The following is a 21,100-nucleotide window of genomic DNA, read 5'->3' on the forward strand; positions in this document are numbered from 1 at the left end:
CAGGAATAAATGCTTTTGACACAAAACTAATCACACCCACAGAGATGCACACACTGGATGGCCAAGAAACAATGGGACCAGGATAGAAAAAAACCCTTTTAGAATTCTCCCCGATGTGGACAGATACCAAATCACCAGTTTTGGCAAATGGGATGAAGCACCAACCCTGATTTCTCCTAACAGAGGCTTAATAAACATTTTGAAGCTCCTTGCTGGACAATTAACTTCTGGCTTAGAGCAGCAGGCATGGAAAGGGCTAAGAGAGGATGGCTGAGGATTTAAAGATGCAGTATTTTTGTTCTTTGTATAAGACACTACAGCAGTTTAGACACCACCCTAAATGCAGCTGCAAGGGAGTAAATCCAATTAAAAGCCAAAGAGTCACTACAAAAATAGTAAGAAAAATCAAAGCAGCAGAGTTCTCCACTTCCCTGGCCTGTTGCTTAACTCCAACAGACTGCTCCATTTCTCAGTTAACAAGTTCCTGATCAGGTTTAAGCACAGTATTTGCAGATGACGGCTTACAATAAGGTGGACAAGTGGCAGTTCTGAGTGCATGATGGAGAACAGCACTTGCCAGGAGATGCCAGTGGGGTAACAGAACCACCCAAACAGCCCACAGGCTGCCACAGCTGTGGGTACAATCCTGGAGCTGTCCCACAACGGATCCCCCAGCCCACAGTGGTCCAGGGACTGGGTTGGGAAGAGCGCAAAGGGTGGTTTGTTTTTTAACCAGAATCCTGAATTGCAGTAGTGCAGGGCTCGTCTCCCCCCGGGACAAACCCTGCTCCTCGACACTGCATCTTTAAATATTTCTGGCTAAGAACTCCAGCCACATGTTAGGAGCACTCCAACCTATCTGCCACATGTTCAATTGCTGCGCTTTTTGTGTTTTCAGTTTTCCTTCTGTGTGGGAGGGAAAAGGAAGCAGAGGGGGAGGCTCCCACTACACAGCAGGCAGATGCAGCTGAAGGTACAAGACTCCTCCACGCAGATTACAGGAGGGAGACAATAATTAGGGTGTTTGCTCCTGTCAAGAACATTATCTCATTCCCTGCCATCTGAAATCGGATGCAGTGATGGCAGCAAGTTTCATGAGTCAGCAAGTTTGAAAACTGTTGAGGGAGATAGGAAGCTTTGCTGCCAAGTCACCCAACAGAGAGGAGCAGACAAGGCTTCAGCTTCAGAACACTCTAACATGAACAAGATCAATAGCGAGCTGTGTGGGCACAGATCACACCTGTGACACCTGAGCCGTGCTTCAATCCCCACTTGCTCTCTGCCTGCCAGCCAAGATCAGGCTCACAAGTGTGAAAAGCAATATGAGCATGATGGGCTGGGTCTGCAAAAACAGCAGCACTTCAAAACATTAAAACAGTGCAACCGTTGGGAGAGTGATGAAGCAGCAGCTGAGACCTTGTGGCAGCCTGAGCTATGATCCACTCTGATCACAGAGTGACGCAGGCCTGTCCTCCCAGGGCTTCATCACCCTCCTGAGAAGGTGAATCATTCCTAAGAGGCCGTTCCAAAGGAGCAGAAAGCTGCACCAGCTGCAGAATTGACACTGCCACATACCTGCTAATACGGGTTTCACTAAGACCAGAAAACTGCTTCCTTCCAAAAAATTGTTATTTTAAAAAAATTGAAATTAATTAGGGGTAAAACACTAACTCTAATGCCATGAACAGGCAGGATCAACTTTTTTCCCCTCCAAAGGGCAAAGAGTCATATACCATCCCCAGCTGAACCTTGGTGCTTCGAGCTTTTCAAGGAGATGTTACCTAAACTTTATTAAAAGAAAAAGAACAATGTTTAAATATCAACACTGGACTAGCCCAGTCTTTTTTCCAAAGTCCACATTCTTCATATGAAGCACACACGGCGTCCTGGATTCCCCAAGGCTGCATGTTCAGAAGTTCACAGTACATGGAACCATGTCTTTTTTTTTTTTTTCTTGAGTTTCCCCTCCTTGCTCAGAGCAGCCACCCTTTTGTGGTCACTGACTGGATAAACCTCAAGCCATCTCCTATCCACATGGCTCGGCCTAGATGCTGAAGGCTTTCTTGATGTGAGTTGATGTCATGCTCTATGGATGGAAAAAAGCAAGAGAAAAAAGCACCTGGTACAGGTTTCTTGAGACCCTTGTGGATTCCTCTGTTCCAAAGGTGTTTCTGAAAGTCTTTTTGCCGGTTTCTCAATCAGTTTTTGGCCTATTATTCTGTCTCAGTTTGAAGAGCTGTTATTGGATGATCCAGAGGTTGATGCAATTGCAGCTCCAGCTGGGCTGCTTGTGGATACAGATTTGCGGATATGAGGCAGCAAGTAGGGGTCACAGGCCAGCTGCTGGACATCTATCCGGTCCTCCTTTCGATAGGCCAGACACCGCCTGATGAATGCCTGCAGCACCCCAAAGCCAAAGCAAGAATTAGTTTCTATGACAGAAACAGGAAGCTTTTGATTCTTTGGGAGTGGGGCCAATGCGACAACCCCAGTGCCAAAATTCCTTCCCTAGACACAGCCCAGCTCTTGCACTAAATCTCATTTTGGACCAGGAGAAGCATGGGCAGAGGCACCCAGTGTTCAATGCTCAGCCTGACAACTGCAGTAATCATGGAATCACAGAATGGTTTGGATTGGAAGGACCTTATAGCTTGTGTCATTCCAACCTCCCTGCCATGGGCAGGGACACCTTTCACTAGACCACGCTGCTCAGAGCTCCATCCAGCCTGGCCTTGAACACTTCCAAGGATGGGGACATGCAAAGCCACTGATGACTGTGTGATAGGTGAGCATTAAATACAGAACTCCTGCTGGCTTTATGAAAATCAGGAGGCTGGAACTGCCTGTGCTGCCTGAACTTCAAGCAGATTTACCTTTGCTTCTGGTGTAACTACTGGTTTTGGAGGGAACTGCACCTCAGTAGCTTTCAGGATTGTGTTCTCCTGCAAGATATCCTGTTGTGACTGGTTGTGACCGAAGGGCTACCAAAAGAAAGAAAAAAGTCATTAAAGGTTGGTGACAGGCATAAAAATCCCATAGCTCTGCTGTTTATCATCACCTGACATCAGCATTTTTCCAGGCAAGCAGCCCACAACTGCTGGGAAGGTGCTGTGGATACCAGAGGACCAGGACACATTGCTCCCATGCTCAAATGAACAAAAGGGATCAAAGCTGGAACATGCCTGGCTTGCCCAGTAGGGATCTCCACCTGCTTCCAGACCTTGTGGGTCTGTTAGACCATTGTCATCCACCTGAACTTGCAGAGATTCACCCACTCATCTCTGCTGGGCTGGTTCCATGTGTCTGACTGACAGCACTGAGCAGCACGTCTGTCAGCCCCAGCTTTCACAACATTTAGTTACCAGGGACTCCTGAAAACAAGAGCCCATGGACTCCTTTCCCTTCTCCATCCTATCTTTCCTGTTGTCATAAAGCTGACAAATCACCTTTTCCTGATCCACGCTTTTCCCTTCCAAAAAAGCCATCCTAAAAACTCCTAAAGTGGGTCTACTTCCCCCCAGCCATAGCACTTGCAGCCATCAAGACCAACAAAGACTCAGGGCATGGAAAGCATCACAGACAAGACCAGACCAAAAACCTCAGATGATGAATGACACACCTGTCCTGCCCAAAGCAGCCTCAGTGGGAACATGCCCGGTGGAAAGAGGATGTTCGGCAGAATGTCTTTTCTGAAGGAAATGCTAAAGGTAGAGCACAACACAGCCTAGTCTATGCTTCCCACTTCCATTAGCATGCACTCTGCCCTGGAACTGATGGCAAGGAGACAAGGGAGCACATTCTAAGTCTGTGGAGAAGGAAGCAGAAGCCTGGGTTGCCTCCCAAAAGGTTTGGGAAACACCACTAAGAAAAGAAATTAAACACCCTCTTACCTTTCTGCCATATAGACACTGATAGAAGATGACTCCCACTGACCAGACATCAACTTTATTTGAAATCTTTGGAGGTTCTTTCCCAACCACAAAACATTCTGGTGGTAAATACCTGATTAGAAGGAAGTTTTAAGAAGTTATGAGCAGCAGCTTCAAGTATTTTCTATTATTTCCTTTGGAACAGAAAATTCTATGATCAGATACTGGCTTGGGACTCAAGGGTCCCATTTCATTCCTGTGCATCTCTGGGCCAAGATCACCAATGCCTACTCCTTCTGGGAACAGTGATCCCAAGGACTCTCCAGAAGCTTGTGTTCTGAGCTAATCAGCACAGTCAGTTTCTTTTCATCAGAGCACGTAAAACAAGCCCATTCTCTTTTACCTTCAGAACTCTTATTTGCTGTTGAAAGGGCTTGGCCAACAATTCCGCAATGAAAAGCACACAGCCAAAATACATATTTTCAGAAATACAACCCACTATGCCATGCCCCAGTTAAAGACACTCAGCTTCACTCAGGGTACAGCTAGTTTAATTTTTAGGAACAAAACAAAGCTGTACAACACAGAATGGCCCAACAAATTTTCTGTTGCCCATGGTGACAGTTTGCAGCTTGGGTGACATCTGAAAGTCACACTCGGTGGCACTCACCAAGCGTCTGCTCTCAGCCAAGGGATGATACAGTGACACTAGGCACAGAAGATAAAGAATTGCTGAAAACATGACATTCAAATGAATAGACAACACCATGAGATTTATGTATTTTTCGAGAGCTAGCTAGGGATCTTCACCTCCTAATTTCAGAGGAATACTCTTTTTATCTCCCTGATGCGCCTTAATTTCCAAATAGGTACTGTATTTCCTTTGTTCTTGCTTAAGAAGCGAGACGGAGCCACTCTGGATTGTGAAAGAGCAGCCAAGCCCCACTCCAGAGCTCATTATCTCAGCAGCATAAGCAGCTTTTCACCAGCCTTTTGAATATGAGCTGGTTTTCAAACACTGACCTGTTGAACAGTAAAAAGCTGCCAGCCTCGAAAAGAGCTGTGTGAAAACAAAACCAGTTGCTAGGGTCTCACACCTCCAGTGTGTCAAGCTAATAGCAGCACACACAGAGCTGATAGACTTCCAAAGCTGTTTATAAACTGTTCTTCATCTTAACTTCCAAGTGCCTCAGGCATTGCTTACCAGTAAGTACCAGCACCCTGCGATGTCAGCTCCATGCCATCAACTGAGTTGTAGCTGTCATCGTCCATGATTTTGGAAAGTCCAAAATCTGTGATTTTTATCTCTCCACATGCAGTACCATTGACTAGAAGAATGTTACCTAGAGAGAGGAAGGAAACAGCTCTTAGGATACACATTTAGCAAGAATAAAATTGCATTGAGCCCGGCACAAGGACAAGGGACCTACAGTGAGCTGCACCAGATGTTTTAACTCTCAAAATCCTGAACTTCAGAGACAACTCGGGGACTACCAAGTGCTAGAGCTGATCTGCTCGTCTTGAATGACCTAGTGACCTCATATTGCTTGGAGCCTCCAGATCCTGAGCCCTGTTAGCCAAATGAATTTCAAGCCCAGGCTTTGACCCCTCCCAAAGATCTTGTTGGAAGGGCAGGTCAAAAAGGAGGATTAAGAAGAGAAGTACACATACACAGTTATGACTCATTCTGCCCATAAGTTTTGACTTGCCCTGTCTTCTCAACATGCCAGAAATTTTCTCCTTCCTGACAGTGAGTTTCTAAGCTCAAAAAGGACAATTACTGCTTAGGGAAGAGTCTTTTATAAACCCATCAAGAAGTCAGATCATCACTGTTTTTCTCCAAGCCTACAATAAAGTAGCAAAACTGTGTGTGATGGCAGCAGATGAATCACAGCTCTAGGCAGCTGGAGGCAGAACCCAGACAACTTGGCAACAGCTGGGGAGGAAAACGGGGTTACTACAACCAGCGCAACAGCACCATCTCCCGTACACATTCCTCATGCTGATGCAACAAACCACATCACAAACCAGTTACACAATGCTGATGAGGTGCCACCAGTACAGGGAGACAAGCTAGGGATAACTGCCCAAATAGATGGATGAATTTACTGGATTAGGAAAAAAGCTATGTAGTCAATATGCATAATTGCAAAATGAAGCATTTCCATTTTCTCCCTTGTGGCTCTGCCTCAGCAGTAAAAGGAAAATATACACCACCATTTGGGGAGGATCTTCTTCCTGGCAGATGTAACTAAATTAGCTCAAAGGCAAACCTGAGACGTCTGATTATGCATCCTCAGCTTTGGGAGCTGACACACAATATGAAAAAACAAACATTTCAAAATTAGCTTCTGCCATCAAATTGTCAGTCAGATGATTACAGAAAGAATAAGCCAGAAGAATGGGAACATGAAGCACACCAGAAATTGTGGGAGACTTTATGAAGCAAAAACAAGCTCTTGAAGTGGAATACAAGCAGGACATTAAGAAAACTAACACAGCCACTTGGTGGTTCAAGGTCTCATTCTTGAAAATGTTACGCCTCCTTGTTTTACATGTTACTCCTCCTTGTTTTATGTTGCAATTCTGGCAGAAAACACCCTTTACACATTTTCCAAAGGTTCTATGCATTTTACATTTTTTTTCTTGCTGCAAGTTAGCTTTCCCAGACAGCCCTGTCTTCTTTCTGCTGTTTGAACAAAGGAAACTGCTTCACATGACCTGTAACCCATTACATTTCCTTAGCATACTTAAGCATGCCAGCACAGCATACCTGGTTTAAGGTCATAGTGTATGATGGGAGGTTTGATTTCATTTAAGTATTTCAAAGCATTCACAATCTGCATGATAATGGATCGTGCCTCTTTCTCCGACATTAGCTTGTGCTGTTTCAGGTAGAAGTCCAGATCATTCCCCTCACAGTATTCTAACACTGTACAAAACCTGAAAGAAAAGCAGGAGTTGTTGCAATTAAGGCACCTGATATAAACCAGGACACTGTTACTGCTTGTCTGTAACTCACCCATTTGGCCAATATATTAAATTAAGAGTCCTTCAGCCTATGAATCCCTTTCTAAAAGTAAGCTACCAGGAGCACAGGCCTCAATGCTCAACAGTACAAAGGTCCGAGATTCCCCATTAAAGACCCATAGGCTGAAAGCAGTATCAGTTGTGGCATTTGCCCAGGGTCAACAGCAGGATTTACCAGTAAAGCATCACATCTGACAGAATATACCACATTAGTTTGTGAGCTGGAGTGTCCAGAAAACCAGTGTATTCTGGAAGTACACCTTGGTTATCTCTGCAGTAAAGTCTAACATTGGTGCGGACACCTTCTGGACTTTCCTGAAAAGTTTTAAATACTTTGTCTTTAGTGAATTGGTCAAACCATGGGAAAGGACAGAGCAACACAACTTACGAGTCAGTATCCAGTGAGAAGTAGTCATATAGTTTAACTATTCGAGGGTGATCCAGTTCTTTGTGAATTCTGTACTCTCTACATGCATGTCTGAAAACAGCAAAGTCTGAGCATTAGTCATACAAGTGACTTAATTCTAATTTCTCCAGATAGTGAATCCAGACACACCACACAGCATCCAGCTTCAATCAAAACCCATGCACGTTCCTCAGACAGCTTCAGACAAATCAAGTGAAGGAGGAACTGCACGGAACAGCTCTTGAGAACCACAAAACTCCAGTGCAGCTCCAACCCTGGCAATGCCACAAGGTAACTCATCTTGATTAATGGTACTGCCTGCCAAAATAGAATAGCCTCATAAATCCTTAAGAGACTCAAGACAGCTAAATACAAAAATCAGCAAGTTCTAGAATTCCATGATGCTTAGCAGCCTGATTTCCAGGCTTCAAATTCAGCTTAATTTGTCCCAGTGACTTGGTGGAGAATTAAGAACACAGCTTTATCTTGGAGAAGGCTTGGTTGTCACTCTGCAGAGTTATCTAACCCATGGCATTAGGGAGCAAGAGCTACCAACAGCAAAAAGCTTCCAGTAAAGAATTTCTTCCTAAGAAGAAATTAATTTATTTTAACCCTGCTCTCTTTCAGGCCGAAGCCATTCCTCCTTTGTCCGGTTACTCCAGGCCCTCGTAAATAAGTTTCTTTTCATCTTTCTTGCAGGCTCCCTTCAGGTAGTGGAAAGCCACAATTACGATCACTTATTCTAGGAAACAAAGGGAAGGGGGAGGCTTCCAGAGAGCACAATGCAGGTGTGTACCTGAAAGATGGGGAGGAAAAACTATTTCCCATGGAACTGCTTGAACATTTCAGAGAGAAGCCACTTCAGCACTTTTCTCACAGAGCACTGATGCTTTAAAATGCAGAGTCACAGGGCTTATACAAAACTTTGTGTGCATATGCACATATTTAACATATTTCTAATCTGACCAGAACTTTTGCAAGTAGCTACTGGGACAGAAAGTGGCTTTTGAAATGCAGCAAAGATAGGAAAAAAAACTGGCAGCCTGTTCACAGGCACTGGATAACCAAATGCAGGAGGAATTGGAAACATTGCTGGCTGCTTTACAAACTCACTTACTTGTGATAGTTTTCTTTCTTCTCATCCCTCCAGTTTTTATTTAACTGGTGTATTTTCACAGCTACGTATCTCTGTTCTGTTAAATCAAATGCCTGCAGAGAGAAGAGCTGAAAATCAGTAGGAATCACAGTCTGAAGTTAATACTGCAAAAGCAGACAAGCTCTAACAAACCAATATCCCCACCCAGGAAATCAGCATTAAAACAGTGAGGGAAAAGCAAACCCACATTTTGATTTGATAAGTCGCACTAATGAATTCAAGCAACTTTGAAAACAACTGAATATTCTGCACTTTGATCTGACCTTCCCCATGGGATCTAACTCACACTGCATTGATTTTGGCATTTTACTACCAGAGTTACAAAAGGACCAGGAAGACTAAATTACCAAAATATAGACAGTTTTTATACTGGGAAAGACCCTGCTATTATTCTCCCAAGTCCAAAATTCATTTTCTACACTTGAGTTAATAAAAAAGAACCCTCAAAATACAGAAGATTTTTCAATGCTTTGTTTCACACTGGTAGCTCAGCTCTCCAACCTAAAGCATAATGTTTCAGCATATATAAATGCTGGAGAATTCAAGAATTTAGCAGAGCTGTGTGATCCTGTGCTTTATCCTTCCCTCCACTTCTTTGTTATTTAAACAGTCCTTAAAGAATGGACCTCTGAAAATGCACTCACGGAGCAATGCAGAAATCTTCTACCTTGCCTGAGAGCAGCAACAATAATATATTGATTTCCAGGTCAGGACAAAATGCTGTGGTAAGCAAACAGGCATAATGTGTGTTCATCTCAAAAGTTGTCTACTTAATTCCTAATGCTTAATAGATTGGCCAAGAGGAAGGGCTAAGCACTTCTTTGTTTTAATAACAGTTACAACTCTTAAGAGCAGGCAGGTAGGAAACACTCATGCCCTCTTGCTTTCATCTGCGGAGCCAAAACTTTCTGCTTAGTCAGCAAAGCAGTTCAAAGTACTTAGACACAGCTCACACTTCCCCCCCCCCACCTGAGCAGTCTAGTCCCCTTAGTTTAGGTTCCTATTTTTGTGCTGCATCAAAGCAATAAAGCACCATGAAGTTTCCAATATTTGCACTGGCACAATTATTTCCATTCTAGCCAAATTCAACATGAATTCCAAACTTCTGAGTACAAATGGGGTATACTGAGAAGTGGAATAGCTCTAAGTGTAATAGTCAAATAACCAGCACCAAAGTAACCCAGGTCTTAGCTGTTAGGAGTGTTGACACCAGGAATTCTCAGCTCTAAGGAATTCGCAAAACTGCACAAACACACACACACTGCCCCCAGTCTGCTATTTCAGAGGGTAAAATGAAGGCACAAGAAAAAGAGGCACAAGAGCCTTATACCCCCAGGAACTACAGGCTTTGCTCTTATTATTGGAGCTATTTTCACTTATTTACAGAGATGTTCAGACTTGCTGTGCCATCTCAGTAAGGCTTAGCCACTGCAGGTATTTGTGCATAGCATTTGAAGAAACAAGTGGTTTGCTTCTCTGTCCTAACAAAAATTGAAGACTTGGTGCAATACTTTTTGACACTCATTTCAAGGAAATTTGACCCCTGAGGACAAGGCGAGCACCTGAAAATCTCAACTCTGACGTCTAATACAAGCCAGATGCACCATTAGCTTTGTACTCCTTTCTTCCCTCCATAACTTGTATAGCATTGAGAAAACAAGTGTAAAAACTGATTCCTGCAGATCTAGACTACACCAGATTGCCATTTCCAAGTTACCTTATATACTTCACTGAAGCCACCTCTACCCAGAAGATGTAGCAACAAATATCTATCATTTAGCGTTGGATGGTCTTTAAATCTGGTAAGAAAGACACAGTTAAAGAAGACAGAAACAATGACCTTCTCTGCACAATAAATTACAGCTACTGCACAGCTAAGAAGTTATGTTTTCACTTTCAGACAGAGAAATATAATTATGCTAATGACTGACAAATTTGATGCTATTTGATCTCTCTGCACTAATGAAAGACTATTTAAGGGTACCTTGATGAATGTGGAAGCCTGTCTTACATGAACTTAAAGCCATACCTGTACCACCCCACAATCAAGTGACTATTGAGTTATAAAACCAATTTAAAAAGGATTATGTAAGAGATTATGAAAAGATTGTTTCTCGTTATGAAAAGAACAAATAAAAAATTACTTTAAGTTCTTATCCCTGAATCCCATGTGCTTACTGTGAATTATCTTCATTGTGTATCCTTTTCAATTCCCTGATGTGCAGATTTCTAACCCTCTCTAGTCGTTCCAGTTCTGCCTGGATCTCAGCTTCTTCCTGCACAAGGAAAAACCAAAAGGAAAACACAACACTCTGTAAGGTACTGCAGGTAGCGTTTCCACCTGACTTATGGAAACACAAATGCAATTCCACTTTTGAAGAGGCTATTGGCATAAAACGTGTCTGGGAGATCAGAGAGATGGTCAGAGTCAATTTGCAGTCATGGTGAGTAACAGGAATGGAAACTGACTGGGCAGTTCTGTTCACACCTACACAGACAGGAGGAGACATATCTTTACACCTCCTTGTTTATAACAGTTTCTGTAATTAAGAAGTCTTGTTGCTTTGGTCTTGCTCTTTCCCCAAATAAGTGCCATGCAGCTGTTTTTTGAAGGAATTCCAGTTCTGGTGGGACAAGAGAAAGAAGACAACCCTCAGCAGTTAGAGCAGGGATGTCAAGATGGCATATGGGATGGGGTAGCATCTGGACAGGATGGGAAGTGTGAGAGAATGACATTATATTCTACTAGTGATAACTGCTCAAACAGGTCAGAGTGTTCCTCAATGCCACGTGGAAGTTCTGACATAGTGTTTGTCTAGCTGGAAGTTCTGGTGCCCTAAAAAATTACATGAGAATTCACATCATTGTGGCCAGGGCCGCAAACCTCAATTCAAACATGCTCCCTGAGCAGTACAATTTGTGTATGTGACTCAGGGGACACAGTTACCCATCTGTCTTGTGACTCCACTCCTTTCCTTTCCAACTGGTTCTATTTTTAGACATAAAGAATGAGGCAGTTTCCAAAAGTGGAGAAGGGTAAGCGCAGCTTCAGACAATGCCAAGATCCCAACATATTACTTCATTTTCTATTAAGGTCCATTTCCAAATGGATTCCTCCATTCCAGAGTGGCAATGGTATGCCAGGATAGATGGACCTGCAGTTAATCCCTTGGAGCAATACGGGACCTGTAGAGCCAGCAGCGTTCTCTTGCCTGTGTCACTTCTCTTTGTTCACAGGTCAATAAAGCATAATGGGCAGACTGTCAGCAGATTCTGGGTGTGCAGTAACCTTTCCCTTCCACAGAAAATAACAAGGAGTACAGACACATTAATGAAGCCTTGCATTCAGCTTGTGTGTCAAGGTTACAGGAAAAAACTAAATGCAGAGCTCGAGCACCACCTGAGAAAGGAAGAGGCACTCCAGCAAGACATTTACTTCTTCTTTGGTTCATTTCCAAAAGAAAACTCCTTGACCTTAGCAAAGATCACACCTAACAAGGAAATGGCAGAAGACATCTACTTTTTTTCCCCAATATTTCATCTGTTGAAGTGTTCCAGAAAACTTATTTACAGGTCACTGCAATCACTTTCAAGGCAACCAACAGCTTATCTAAATATAACCTCACCTGCAGGTACAGTTTCTACTGAGGCCAAGGTGTTTGAGAAAAAACGTGCAGTACCGCTGCCTGAACAAGCCAAGAGATTTTACTGGAGTGATAACACTGGTTACTCAATATTACAAAGAACTGAATAAGTCAATGACTTGCATTTTTTTGTTGTGTTTTTATAATTTTCTTCCCTTGGGCCATTCCTTACTGTTCCCTCATGTTACAGACATTCAGAGTCCACCACTAGACAGGTCACAGTGACATAAGATGTATCAAAAAAGTAGAATTTCTACACAAAATCCTAAGTGTAAGGACAGAGAAAGCTATTTATTGAAGCAAAGAACATCTTCTGTGAATATCACCACCCCCAAAAAATTATTACAAAATTCTGGCTAATCCTTGCAACTGCAAAACCCTCTTGATTATCAAACGAGTAGTGACCTCTACAGAGAAATGTTCTTGTTCACAGAATACTACACAAAAAGCCTTTGCTGCAACTAGTTCGTACCTTTTTAAGATGACCTAGTCGGAGTTTGAAGATTTCCTCCTGTTCATGGTATTCTGCTAATGTTAACCTGTATGAAAAAGGAAGACTCAACACATTAGGTTTCCAAACATCAAAAAGTCAACAATCTACAGAATGCACATTGCCAGTGGAAGTAACAACTCCACAGAGTAGATCAACAGCCAGCACAAAAATTTTTAGATAAACTCTGCAACCCATAGCTTTTAATCATCAGTCTAAAGGAGAACAAGACCTTAAACCTCAACAATATCCATTAATTTCAAATCCAAGTTCCTAATAACACTTATATAGGCTACTGACTGACTTTTAAAGAAGACAGCTAAACCATAATCTAAATATAGAGAAGTGAAGCCCAAATATTCCACATCTTATTTTTCTGTGTAAAGTTCGCTTTACTGACTCATTTTCAAATTTTCCTTTATAATAAAAGCTGGATAATTCAATCCAGCTATTCACTCTAAAACTAGAAGCACACCTGGCCACACAGCCACTGCGAACAGAGCAATGACCTGAGATTCAGAACTTTTTCCTGTTTCAGGTTCTGTCAAGTGGCTTCCAGGGAAACCTTTGGAAATTTACTTTATCATATTTTCAACCTCATATGTAGTTAGGAGAAGCAATGGTATAAGGGAAATAATCCCTATTTTATTGATAGTAAATTATGTGCAAAATTTCTGCTCTAGGTGGGAGGTCAAAAGAAGTTTCATAATGTTTTCGACCTCTTTTCCATGCCAAGCATGCTACGTAGGACGAAGAGTGACAGAGCCCATCACTAGTGAAATGTGATGACACACTGAGGTCTTTAAGACTAGAAAAATTTATCACTATATTAACCATCTCATTACTACCAACAAGGAATTTGGTAAAGGCATCATACGCGAACATAAAGCTATGACATGCTTATCAATTGCATCTGTTCACTCGGTAAACAAGACCTGCACATTACAGCATACAAGTATCTTCTTCTAAACCTAAATTGAGTTCAAAGCATATCCCAGGAGGATTTCTGCAACACCAATTATGCTCTACACAGTACTTTCACACAAGGTTAGTGCAGGAGGCCTCCAGAGCATCAACACCTCAACTTCTTTCAAGGGGGGACCAAGTCCTATGGCTGTGCAGGGAGACCTTACTCAGTAAACTGAGAGGTGAGAGCATTCAGCTCAAGTGCTCATCTTGAAATGTCTCAACTTCCCTCTGTTGATAATGCACAGAGTCCAGGTGCTTGAAACAAGGCCTAAAGCAGTTGTTACCTGATAAATTTAATGAAAAACTCATAAGCCAATTTCCCTATGAAAGAATCTTGAGCAGAAGGAACTGCTTATTACAAATTAAAGATACATAAAAAACAAAGTCAGTATCAAAAATGGTCACATGTTGTCTCATTTCTTATAAAACTGTTGATGGCCATGAGCTGGACTTGAGGATCCTTGGGAGCCCTCTCCAACTCAGGATATTCTGTGATTCTATGATTCTAATTCACACACACAGCATAAATTTTAATTAGATTCAGATAATCTAAAAGACCGTCCCAAGACTTTAGGTCTTCGTGATTCTGTGATTCTTTGGTTGCTGTTGCTGTGTAGGAATAAAGAGTAAACTGAATAAACCAGCAACAAGGTTTGCACATATGCTTGTGCACAAATAACAAACACCATCAGTCTACTCATTAGGGCAGAGCACCACCAGGCTAACAATGCCCAAAATAGCTGTCTGTCACAGCAACCATAACAAAAATCAAGGCAGCTCTGAGACAAACATCGTCCTCTTTCACAGAAACATGCTAGAAACACCCTACCTACCTCTAGCACAGCTGAAGGCTGCCCTAATGAATCTCAACCAGCCCCAGCGGAATAATCTTCCTGAATGAAAACTCTTTTCTCATTCACAGGCTAGAAAACTCATTTTGAGAGAGCTTGTGTTTAAATTTGCATCACAGGACCTTCCTCTCCTTTTTAAGACACAGCAGCAACCATAAACCACAGAGGAACCAAAAATCAAAAATGAACTTGGCTGTCTGCTTCTCATTCAACTTTTAGAAACATTTATATTTAAATTGCCTAAAAATCAGCCTCTGTAAGAGTTCCAAAAACTGAAGGGAAAAGCCTCCCTCCAGAGGTCAAACTGGAGGGAAAAGCCTCCTTCCAGAGGTCATAAAATTTTGTTCCTGATACACAATGGTTCAACAAATGCACTTACTGGATAACCAATGATTAAGCAAGTAGTCAGTCAGTCCAGTTGCTGACTTGCAAAAACCCCAGTGTTTTCACATAAGCTACAACACCCCACATGAACCATATCCATACCCTGGCAAGCAGTTTTTAATCAAGTACATGACAAGAAGCTTTTCTAAACCACAAAAATATCACCCTAAAACATATCAGTGAAGAATGATAAACCAGTAAGAAACAGAGAAAAAGCATTGGGAGCCCAAGAGGCTTCCTAGCAGAGCATGGTAAAGCTGGATTATGCCAAGGCAGGCTCACAGCACAAACAGAAGCATCACAGACGAGTGCAGGATTCACCAGGACCTGTGCTGCCATGTCTCCAGAATAAGCCATGCTACAGCTGCACCAGACTGCTGGAGAAAAAAAAGCCCACAAAAATGGAGAAAGCTCATCCTGCCCTTTGGAAGGGAAAGGTTACCACAGTGAATAGCAATATTTCAAAATATCCATGTACAGACATTCCATTTGCTCCTCCCAGCTCAAGCCTGGCAATAAAAAGGATGACTTTGAAATTTTATTTAGTTCTTTTCAGGCTCCCTTGGCCAAAATGAGGGGGAAATGTCTCCAACCAACTTAGTTATTTGCAGAAAGCATACAGTGCTCTCCAACACAACCCACCTGATCTGCAGGCACCTGTATCCCACTCTGGGGTCACAGCCCTGGAGCTGAGGGCACCCTGAATATCACGATTCACACAGCCTTGTGCCATCTCTGCTGAGACTGTGAAGGCAGTGGCACATGTCCTTTTAAAGATTAAGATCAAGAATTCAAAGGGCTTCTGGAACTTTGAGGTCAAGTCAAGCCCAGGAGATTTAATAATGAAAAATGAAAAGTGTCAATGAGGGTTATGGTATTAGCCTACAGCAATAAAATTAAGTCTATAAAGACAACTAGGAGAAGGCAGGGCTAAGTCTATGACCAAATGTATTTCTAACTCACAAAAGCTTCTGAAAAAATAATGTTCTAAAGTTCTTTCAAGTCCCAGCTTTACTCTAGAAGACTATCAAGTCTTTTAGAGCATCAGGAACTTCAAAAGAGGCAGGGGAAAAAAAAACCAAAAACAAAACATGAGAAGAGTAGCACTTCCATTGTTTCCCTGAGTTGCCTATGTGTGAAGAACTGTTCTGGAGAACAGGCCAATGCTCAATGCACTGTCTCTTCAGAGAGCATCTTACTGCTTCAGCATCCCAAATAAATTGTTTCAAAACTCTTAACTCAGAATTTCCCACAGTCAATATACAGAAGTTGAGGCTTCTAAATGTGTACAATTTTGTTTTCCTTAAAAAAAAAGCACCATGTATACCCTGATACTGATATCAATTCTGAACGTACAACACTAAAGTCAGAGCCCACTTTTCAAACCTGACCACAACAGAATACTAAAAAAATTACTGGACTCATAAAAAAATAAAGTTAAGCTCATACAAAGTCTGGACTCAGCAATGATCCTTATTTTACTTCAATGAAAACTATTTAGACCTGGAGCAAGATGTTGCTGAATGCCAGGCTAATTCCACAACATTCATTCATGGAGTGAAGCCTGGAGGCAAGGGCAAGATTCCATTTCCCAGGAGATATTCTGTGCTCTAATCAAAGCCACCAAGAAGGCCACAGAACCTACGTTTCATTTTCTGCTCCATTGGTCTTGCTCTTGCGCTGCTTCTGCTCGGTGCTTGCTGGAGGGGTCTGGCCCATCGCGGGTGGCTTCCGCTTTGCTAACATTTTTCGTTGTCTTTCTATTTCTTCCCGCTGGGAATTTATCCTTTCCTGTTGCCTGAAAATCAGAGAGGAGAAAAAACATGACAGATAACTATGGGTGTGCACTTGGTTGTCTTCAGCATCTGTTCTTACCAGATTGGACCCATGACTTTCAAATCAGTTGCACCTGTAAGATTTGTAACAAAATATTTTTGTACAGAAAAGGGAAATGTGCCAAATATGATGAGTTAGAGTTTTAAAGGTATTTTTACGTAAAACAGGATTATTTTCCTGGCTCACAGAAATCTTCCAGTAAGTGAAAGGTTTAATTCATGCAGAGGACATCCAAAGGACGTGCTAACCCCATGGAAACCTAGGATCCATGGCAAGTCACTAACTTTCCACACACTTTTTCCTAAAAGCCTCTGTTCAAAATCTCAGATTTTCCTGTTAAAACTATTGCTGAAGTCTGGCACTGTCTGAGAAAGTATCCTTACACTTCAAAAGTACAGTTAAGCTATCCTAAATTCTCTGGAATATAACCAACATCATTTTCGATTTCACTAAGGAACTGTCTCTCCTCCAAGATGAAAAGATTACCTCAAACATTTTATAGTGATAAAAGCACTCTTGAAATTTCAAGTCTAAATGACCTAAGCATTTGCTTACCTATTTCCTTTTAAAAAGGGACTGAGACTGCAGGTAAGTATTCCAGAAGTATTTTTTCCATGATTTCCAGCATAAACAAAGGAAGAATTATAAAGTCCTTAATCTGTGCCTAACAAGAGCTGCAACTCTCTACCAGACTACAGAGAAGTGGTGTGATTTTAAAGGATCGCACATAACTCTCTAATGCAATTAATTTGCCAAGTCCTACTTAAAGGTCTAGGCCAGGTGGGAATTGACTGAATATTTCCATTAATATCCTGCATAAAGGGTCTCTGATCTTCATTTCCAGGTTTCTGCAGCCCCTTTGATCACTGTTACCAGAAGGCAAAACAAGTTAAATAGTATGGATTTTCTCTTTCGAGCTTCTCTATTTTCTACTTAAGGGGAAAAAAAAAAGTGCAAGCTAATTAGCCTTCTTTGACTAATATATGCAAGGATGCAAATCAAATTGACTGACTCCCAATATATGCGAGATTTTGGTCCACCCCTCCACCCCAAGCACTACACAGCCAGGTGGGTGCACTGAGGATTCCTGACAGGTAATAACAGTTGGTCCAGAGGCCAACTCAAACAGTTTCACTCCAGTTCAAGCCTCTGGAAGTTTCAGTGGAAATGGATTTCTCATTTCAGTGTGAAAAAGTTCCCCATTGTCAGGAGTTCCTATCTGATCCTTCCATTCATCAGTCACACCACTCTCACATTCTGATGTGCAAGACATCACACACAACTGCTAGGGTTTTTTTCCATTTCTGCCTCTGAAGTTAAAGACAATCCTGTTCGTCCTCACTTGATGAGGTTCTGGAAGGCATAGCCATCTGTCCACTGCTCGGTGAAGGATGCGCCGTGCCGCACCGTGGTGAAGTGCCCCAGCCTCAATCGATCCTGCATGCTCTTATCCCGGCATGCCATCTTCTCCTGCTTTGACTGAAAGCAAAATAAAGCCATGTAAAAATACAAGCTATAAATTACTAGCTAAGGGCTGTGCTGCATTTTAAATCACCACCAACTCTTTCCACTTTCTATTATTTCAGTTCTGATTATCGGAAACCCAGCTGAATATCACTGATCAAATTATTGCTGGGGCCTCACACTGGTCTGGCAGGCATTTGTTCACCTCCATCATGACATTTCAGCCTCACTCTTCCCTCCTGATGACTGCCTGGGCAGCTCACCCACCCTATGATCAGCTGAGATCAGCCTGGCAGTAGGATTAAAACTGTCTTTTTGTATCAGTAGCCAAGACAGACTGCAGGCCCAGCTCTCACCAGGCCCTTATTCAGGAGATGAAGAAACAAAATGCACCTTGAATCACTATTAAGACTAAGATACAGTGATCAGCCAGCTCAGTCCTTGTCTTGTACGTGTCCCGAAGTGACACAACCTCAGCTAGGTCACCACTCTGGAGAGGGGAGCCCTGCTCAGCCAAGAACAATCAGCTCTGTGACAAAATCAATTCAAACAGACGGCATGTCCCAGCCAGCACCCGAGTAGTTTTGCCCATCCAGCACCCACAAACAATGGGTATAACTGGCCAAAAGGTGAAAGAGCAAACAAACCCCCACACTGTTTAACCATCAGGAAAGCTGGAAATCTTTCCGTAATGAACCAGGCTGCATGTTGGTGAACCTGGCACTGTCACCAGTGTGTTGTTTTCAGTGTTACAGAAAGCAACAATCTCCAACTTTGCCATTTGAAATGTCTAAATTGTCTGCCCATGTCCCAGAACATATCTGCAATTCCACTGCCCATGTCTCAGAACGTATCTGCAATTCCACTGCCCATGTCCCAGAACGTATCTGCAATTCCCCACAATGGGACACTGCTCCTGCATTCCCAGAGCTGCATAACATTGCTTTTCAAGTGTATGGGTTTCCAAATCAAGCAATGCCTGCTGCATTTAGAGCTCTTTCATTTAAGCAAGACATCACTCTGCCACGGTGGAAAGTGACCAAATCTGAACATTGTGAACCACTTCAGCCTTTGGATTACATTCCTGTTCACAAAGAAGTAATTCAAGACAGAATTCCAGTTATCTTTTATCAGTGAAGCAACAGGAGCAGGTTTTTACTGCTAAGAAGACAGAGATGTTTTCAAGGACATGAACTGTGGCTGCAGAGATGTCCTCTGCTAACCTTTTCTATAAGAAGCTTCTTGCTCATCGTTACACATCGATTCAACCGCTCCTTGTACTTCTCCAGCATCTTTTGCTGCTCGTCTATCTGCCGTCTCAAATCACAGTTGGCCTAAAAGTGAACAGAGAACAAAGTCTGTGACTTCAAACCACTCAGAAGAGCCAAACTAAGCATCACATAGGAAGAGCCACCGGGATTAAAGTCAGCAAACCAGCAGGATAAAAGAACAGGTTTTGTTTAGCAAAACATCCAAGACAATCTCTTAAGTTTTTAACTCACTCACACCTTAACATCCCTCTAGAACAAGGAAGTTCTGTCATCCTGGTTTACACATAAGGAACTAAAGTACAAAAAGACTGAAGACAAGTAGAAGTTATTTTTTTTGGGTTTTTTTTGTTTTTTTTTTTTTTTTTTTTTTTTTTTTTTTTTTGTTAAGCATTTAAGACCTTGCCACAGCTACAAAGTCTCAAAATAGCTTAGTCATTGCTGGACTATCCTCCCACTTTAGCCAGAATATTGGCAGAGTAAAAGGATGGGGAAACTCTGTATTTTCAGATAAATTCTTGTTTGAGTCACTTTCCATCAGCCCTTCTACACAGACTGCTCCCAGCAGCAGCTGCTGGTTCATACCACCACAGCATGCAGCACGACTGTACGTGTAACCACTTTCATTAACAGAGTTAAATGTAACCATTTCCCTTCCAACCAATGGTCTTGTGAAAGCAAAAATAATAATTAAAAAAACAGCAACTATTTCCTCCCTCATGGATTGTTTCCCACAAGCACACATGTGCCCCATGTCTCCAATGAGCTTGACTGAGCTCTTTCAGGTGCTGAGACCAGACATACACAAAGCCTTCCCTCTATTCCCTTTAATGTGCTTTCTAATGCTTTCCAACACTTTACAAGATCTGCCTCTCCCAGCTGATGAAAGCTAACTCAATTAGAACTCCTCCATTAAAACAAGATCCTTGATTTGAAGGTATTTATCTTTTACTGAAGAATATTAATGGTTTAAGAGCTTTTTTTTTTTCTGGTTTGGCCAAAGGATATTCTCATCTCTATACATGTCCCTGATACTTCTCAATGAGCATTTCAGAACACGGCTTCCCAGGCTATTGAGAGGCTAGTGAACATGCTGCCAAACAGAAGGCAGAGTCAGCTCCTCAGGACTTAGAAGAGGAGAGTAACTGGGTGGAGGGAAAAGGGAGTCACCATTCCTGGAAGTGTTCAAAAAACGCAGATGTGGCACTTAAGGACATGGTTTTGTGAGAACATGGAGGTGGTGCTACACTGATGGCTGGACTTGGTGATCTTCAAAGTCTTCTCCAACCTTAATGATTCCATGATTCTGTGAATTCTGCAGAGAAACCTGTTAGGTTAACCAGCAAAATACACAAGCGTGCAACAGATCAAAGGGAGAACAGCACTGCTGAGGACAAAAACCCCAGAGCTACAACAACTCTGCATTGTACAACCAGATACTGCTTAGGTTCAATCAGGCCCAAACAGTGTCCACAGGCCAGACAATTATCCTGCTGGTAAGGGATCACTGGATTTGTTTTACCTTGCAAATGTTGGTTCTACACCTGGTATACAAGCCCTTGCTCTGCAGCCTGGCTGGGACAAGCATTTTAAGTACCTTTTAATAGCAGCGTCTAGAAGAGTTGTCCCACTTTAAATACTTACTCTTAATAAGTCATCTATCCTCCCCTCCTTCTTCTCCAAGTCAGAGTTCTTACTGTTTTCTAGTGCAGATATTTTTTCCATTCTGAGCT

General features: G+C 42.3%; 1 protein-coding gene across 1 annotated transcript in view; it reads right to left on the reverse strand.

Moving 5' to 3' along the window:
* Positions 1-1,611: 1,611 nt before the first annotated feature.
* The window catches only part of TLK2 (tousled like kinase 2), a 40,244-nt gene continuing 20,755 nt past the window's right edge, over positions 1,612-21,100 (reverse strand). Inside the window, 14 exon segments of the mRNA XM_014310399.2 lie at positions 1,612-2,397; positions 2,874-2,981; positions 3,891-4,002; positions 5,074-5,212; positions 6,643-6,812; positions 7,288-7,377; positions 8,423-8,514; positions 10,179-10,260; positions 10,640-10,737; positions 12,578-12,644; positions 16,445-16,597; positions 17,978-18,114; positions 19,323-19,433; positions 21,012-21,098. Coding sequence (XP_014165874.1) covers positions 2,224-2,397; positions 2,874-2,981; positions 3,891-4,002; positions 5,074-5,212; positions 6,643-6,812; positions 7,288-7,377; positions 8,423-8,514; positions 10,179-10,260; positions 10,640-10,737; positions 12,578-12,644; positions 16,445-16,597; positions 17,978-18,114; positions 19,323-19,433; positions 21,012-21,098 — 1,620 coding nt within the window. The 3' untranslated portion in view covers positions 1,612-2,223.

Source organism: Geospiza fortis, unplaced genomic scaffold (genome assembly GCF_000277835.1).
Source record: "Geospiza fortis unplaced genomic scaffold, GeoFor_1.0 scaffold218, whole genome shotgun sequence".
NCBI lineage: Eukaryota > Metazoa > Chordata > Aves > Passeriformes > Thraupidae > Geospiza > Geospiza fortis.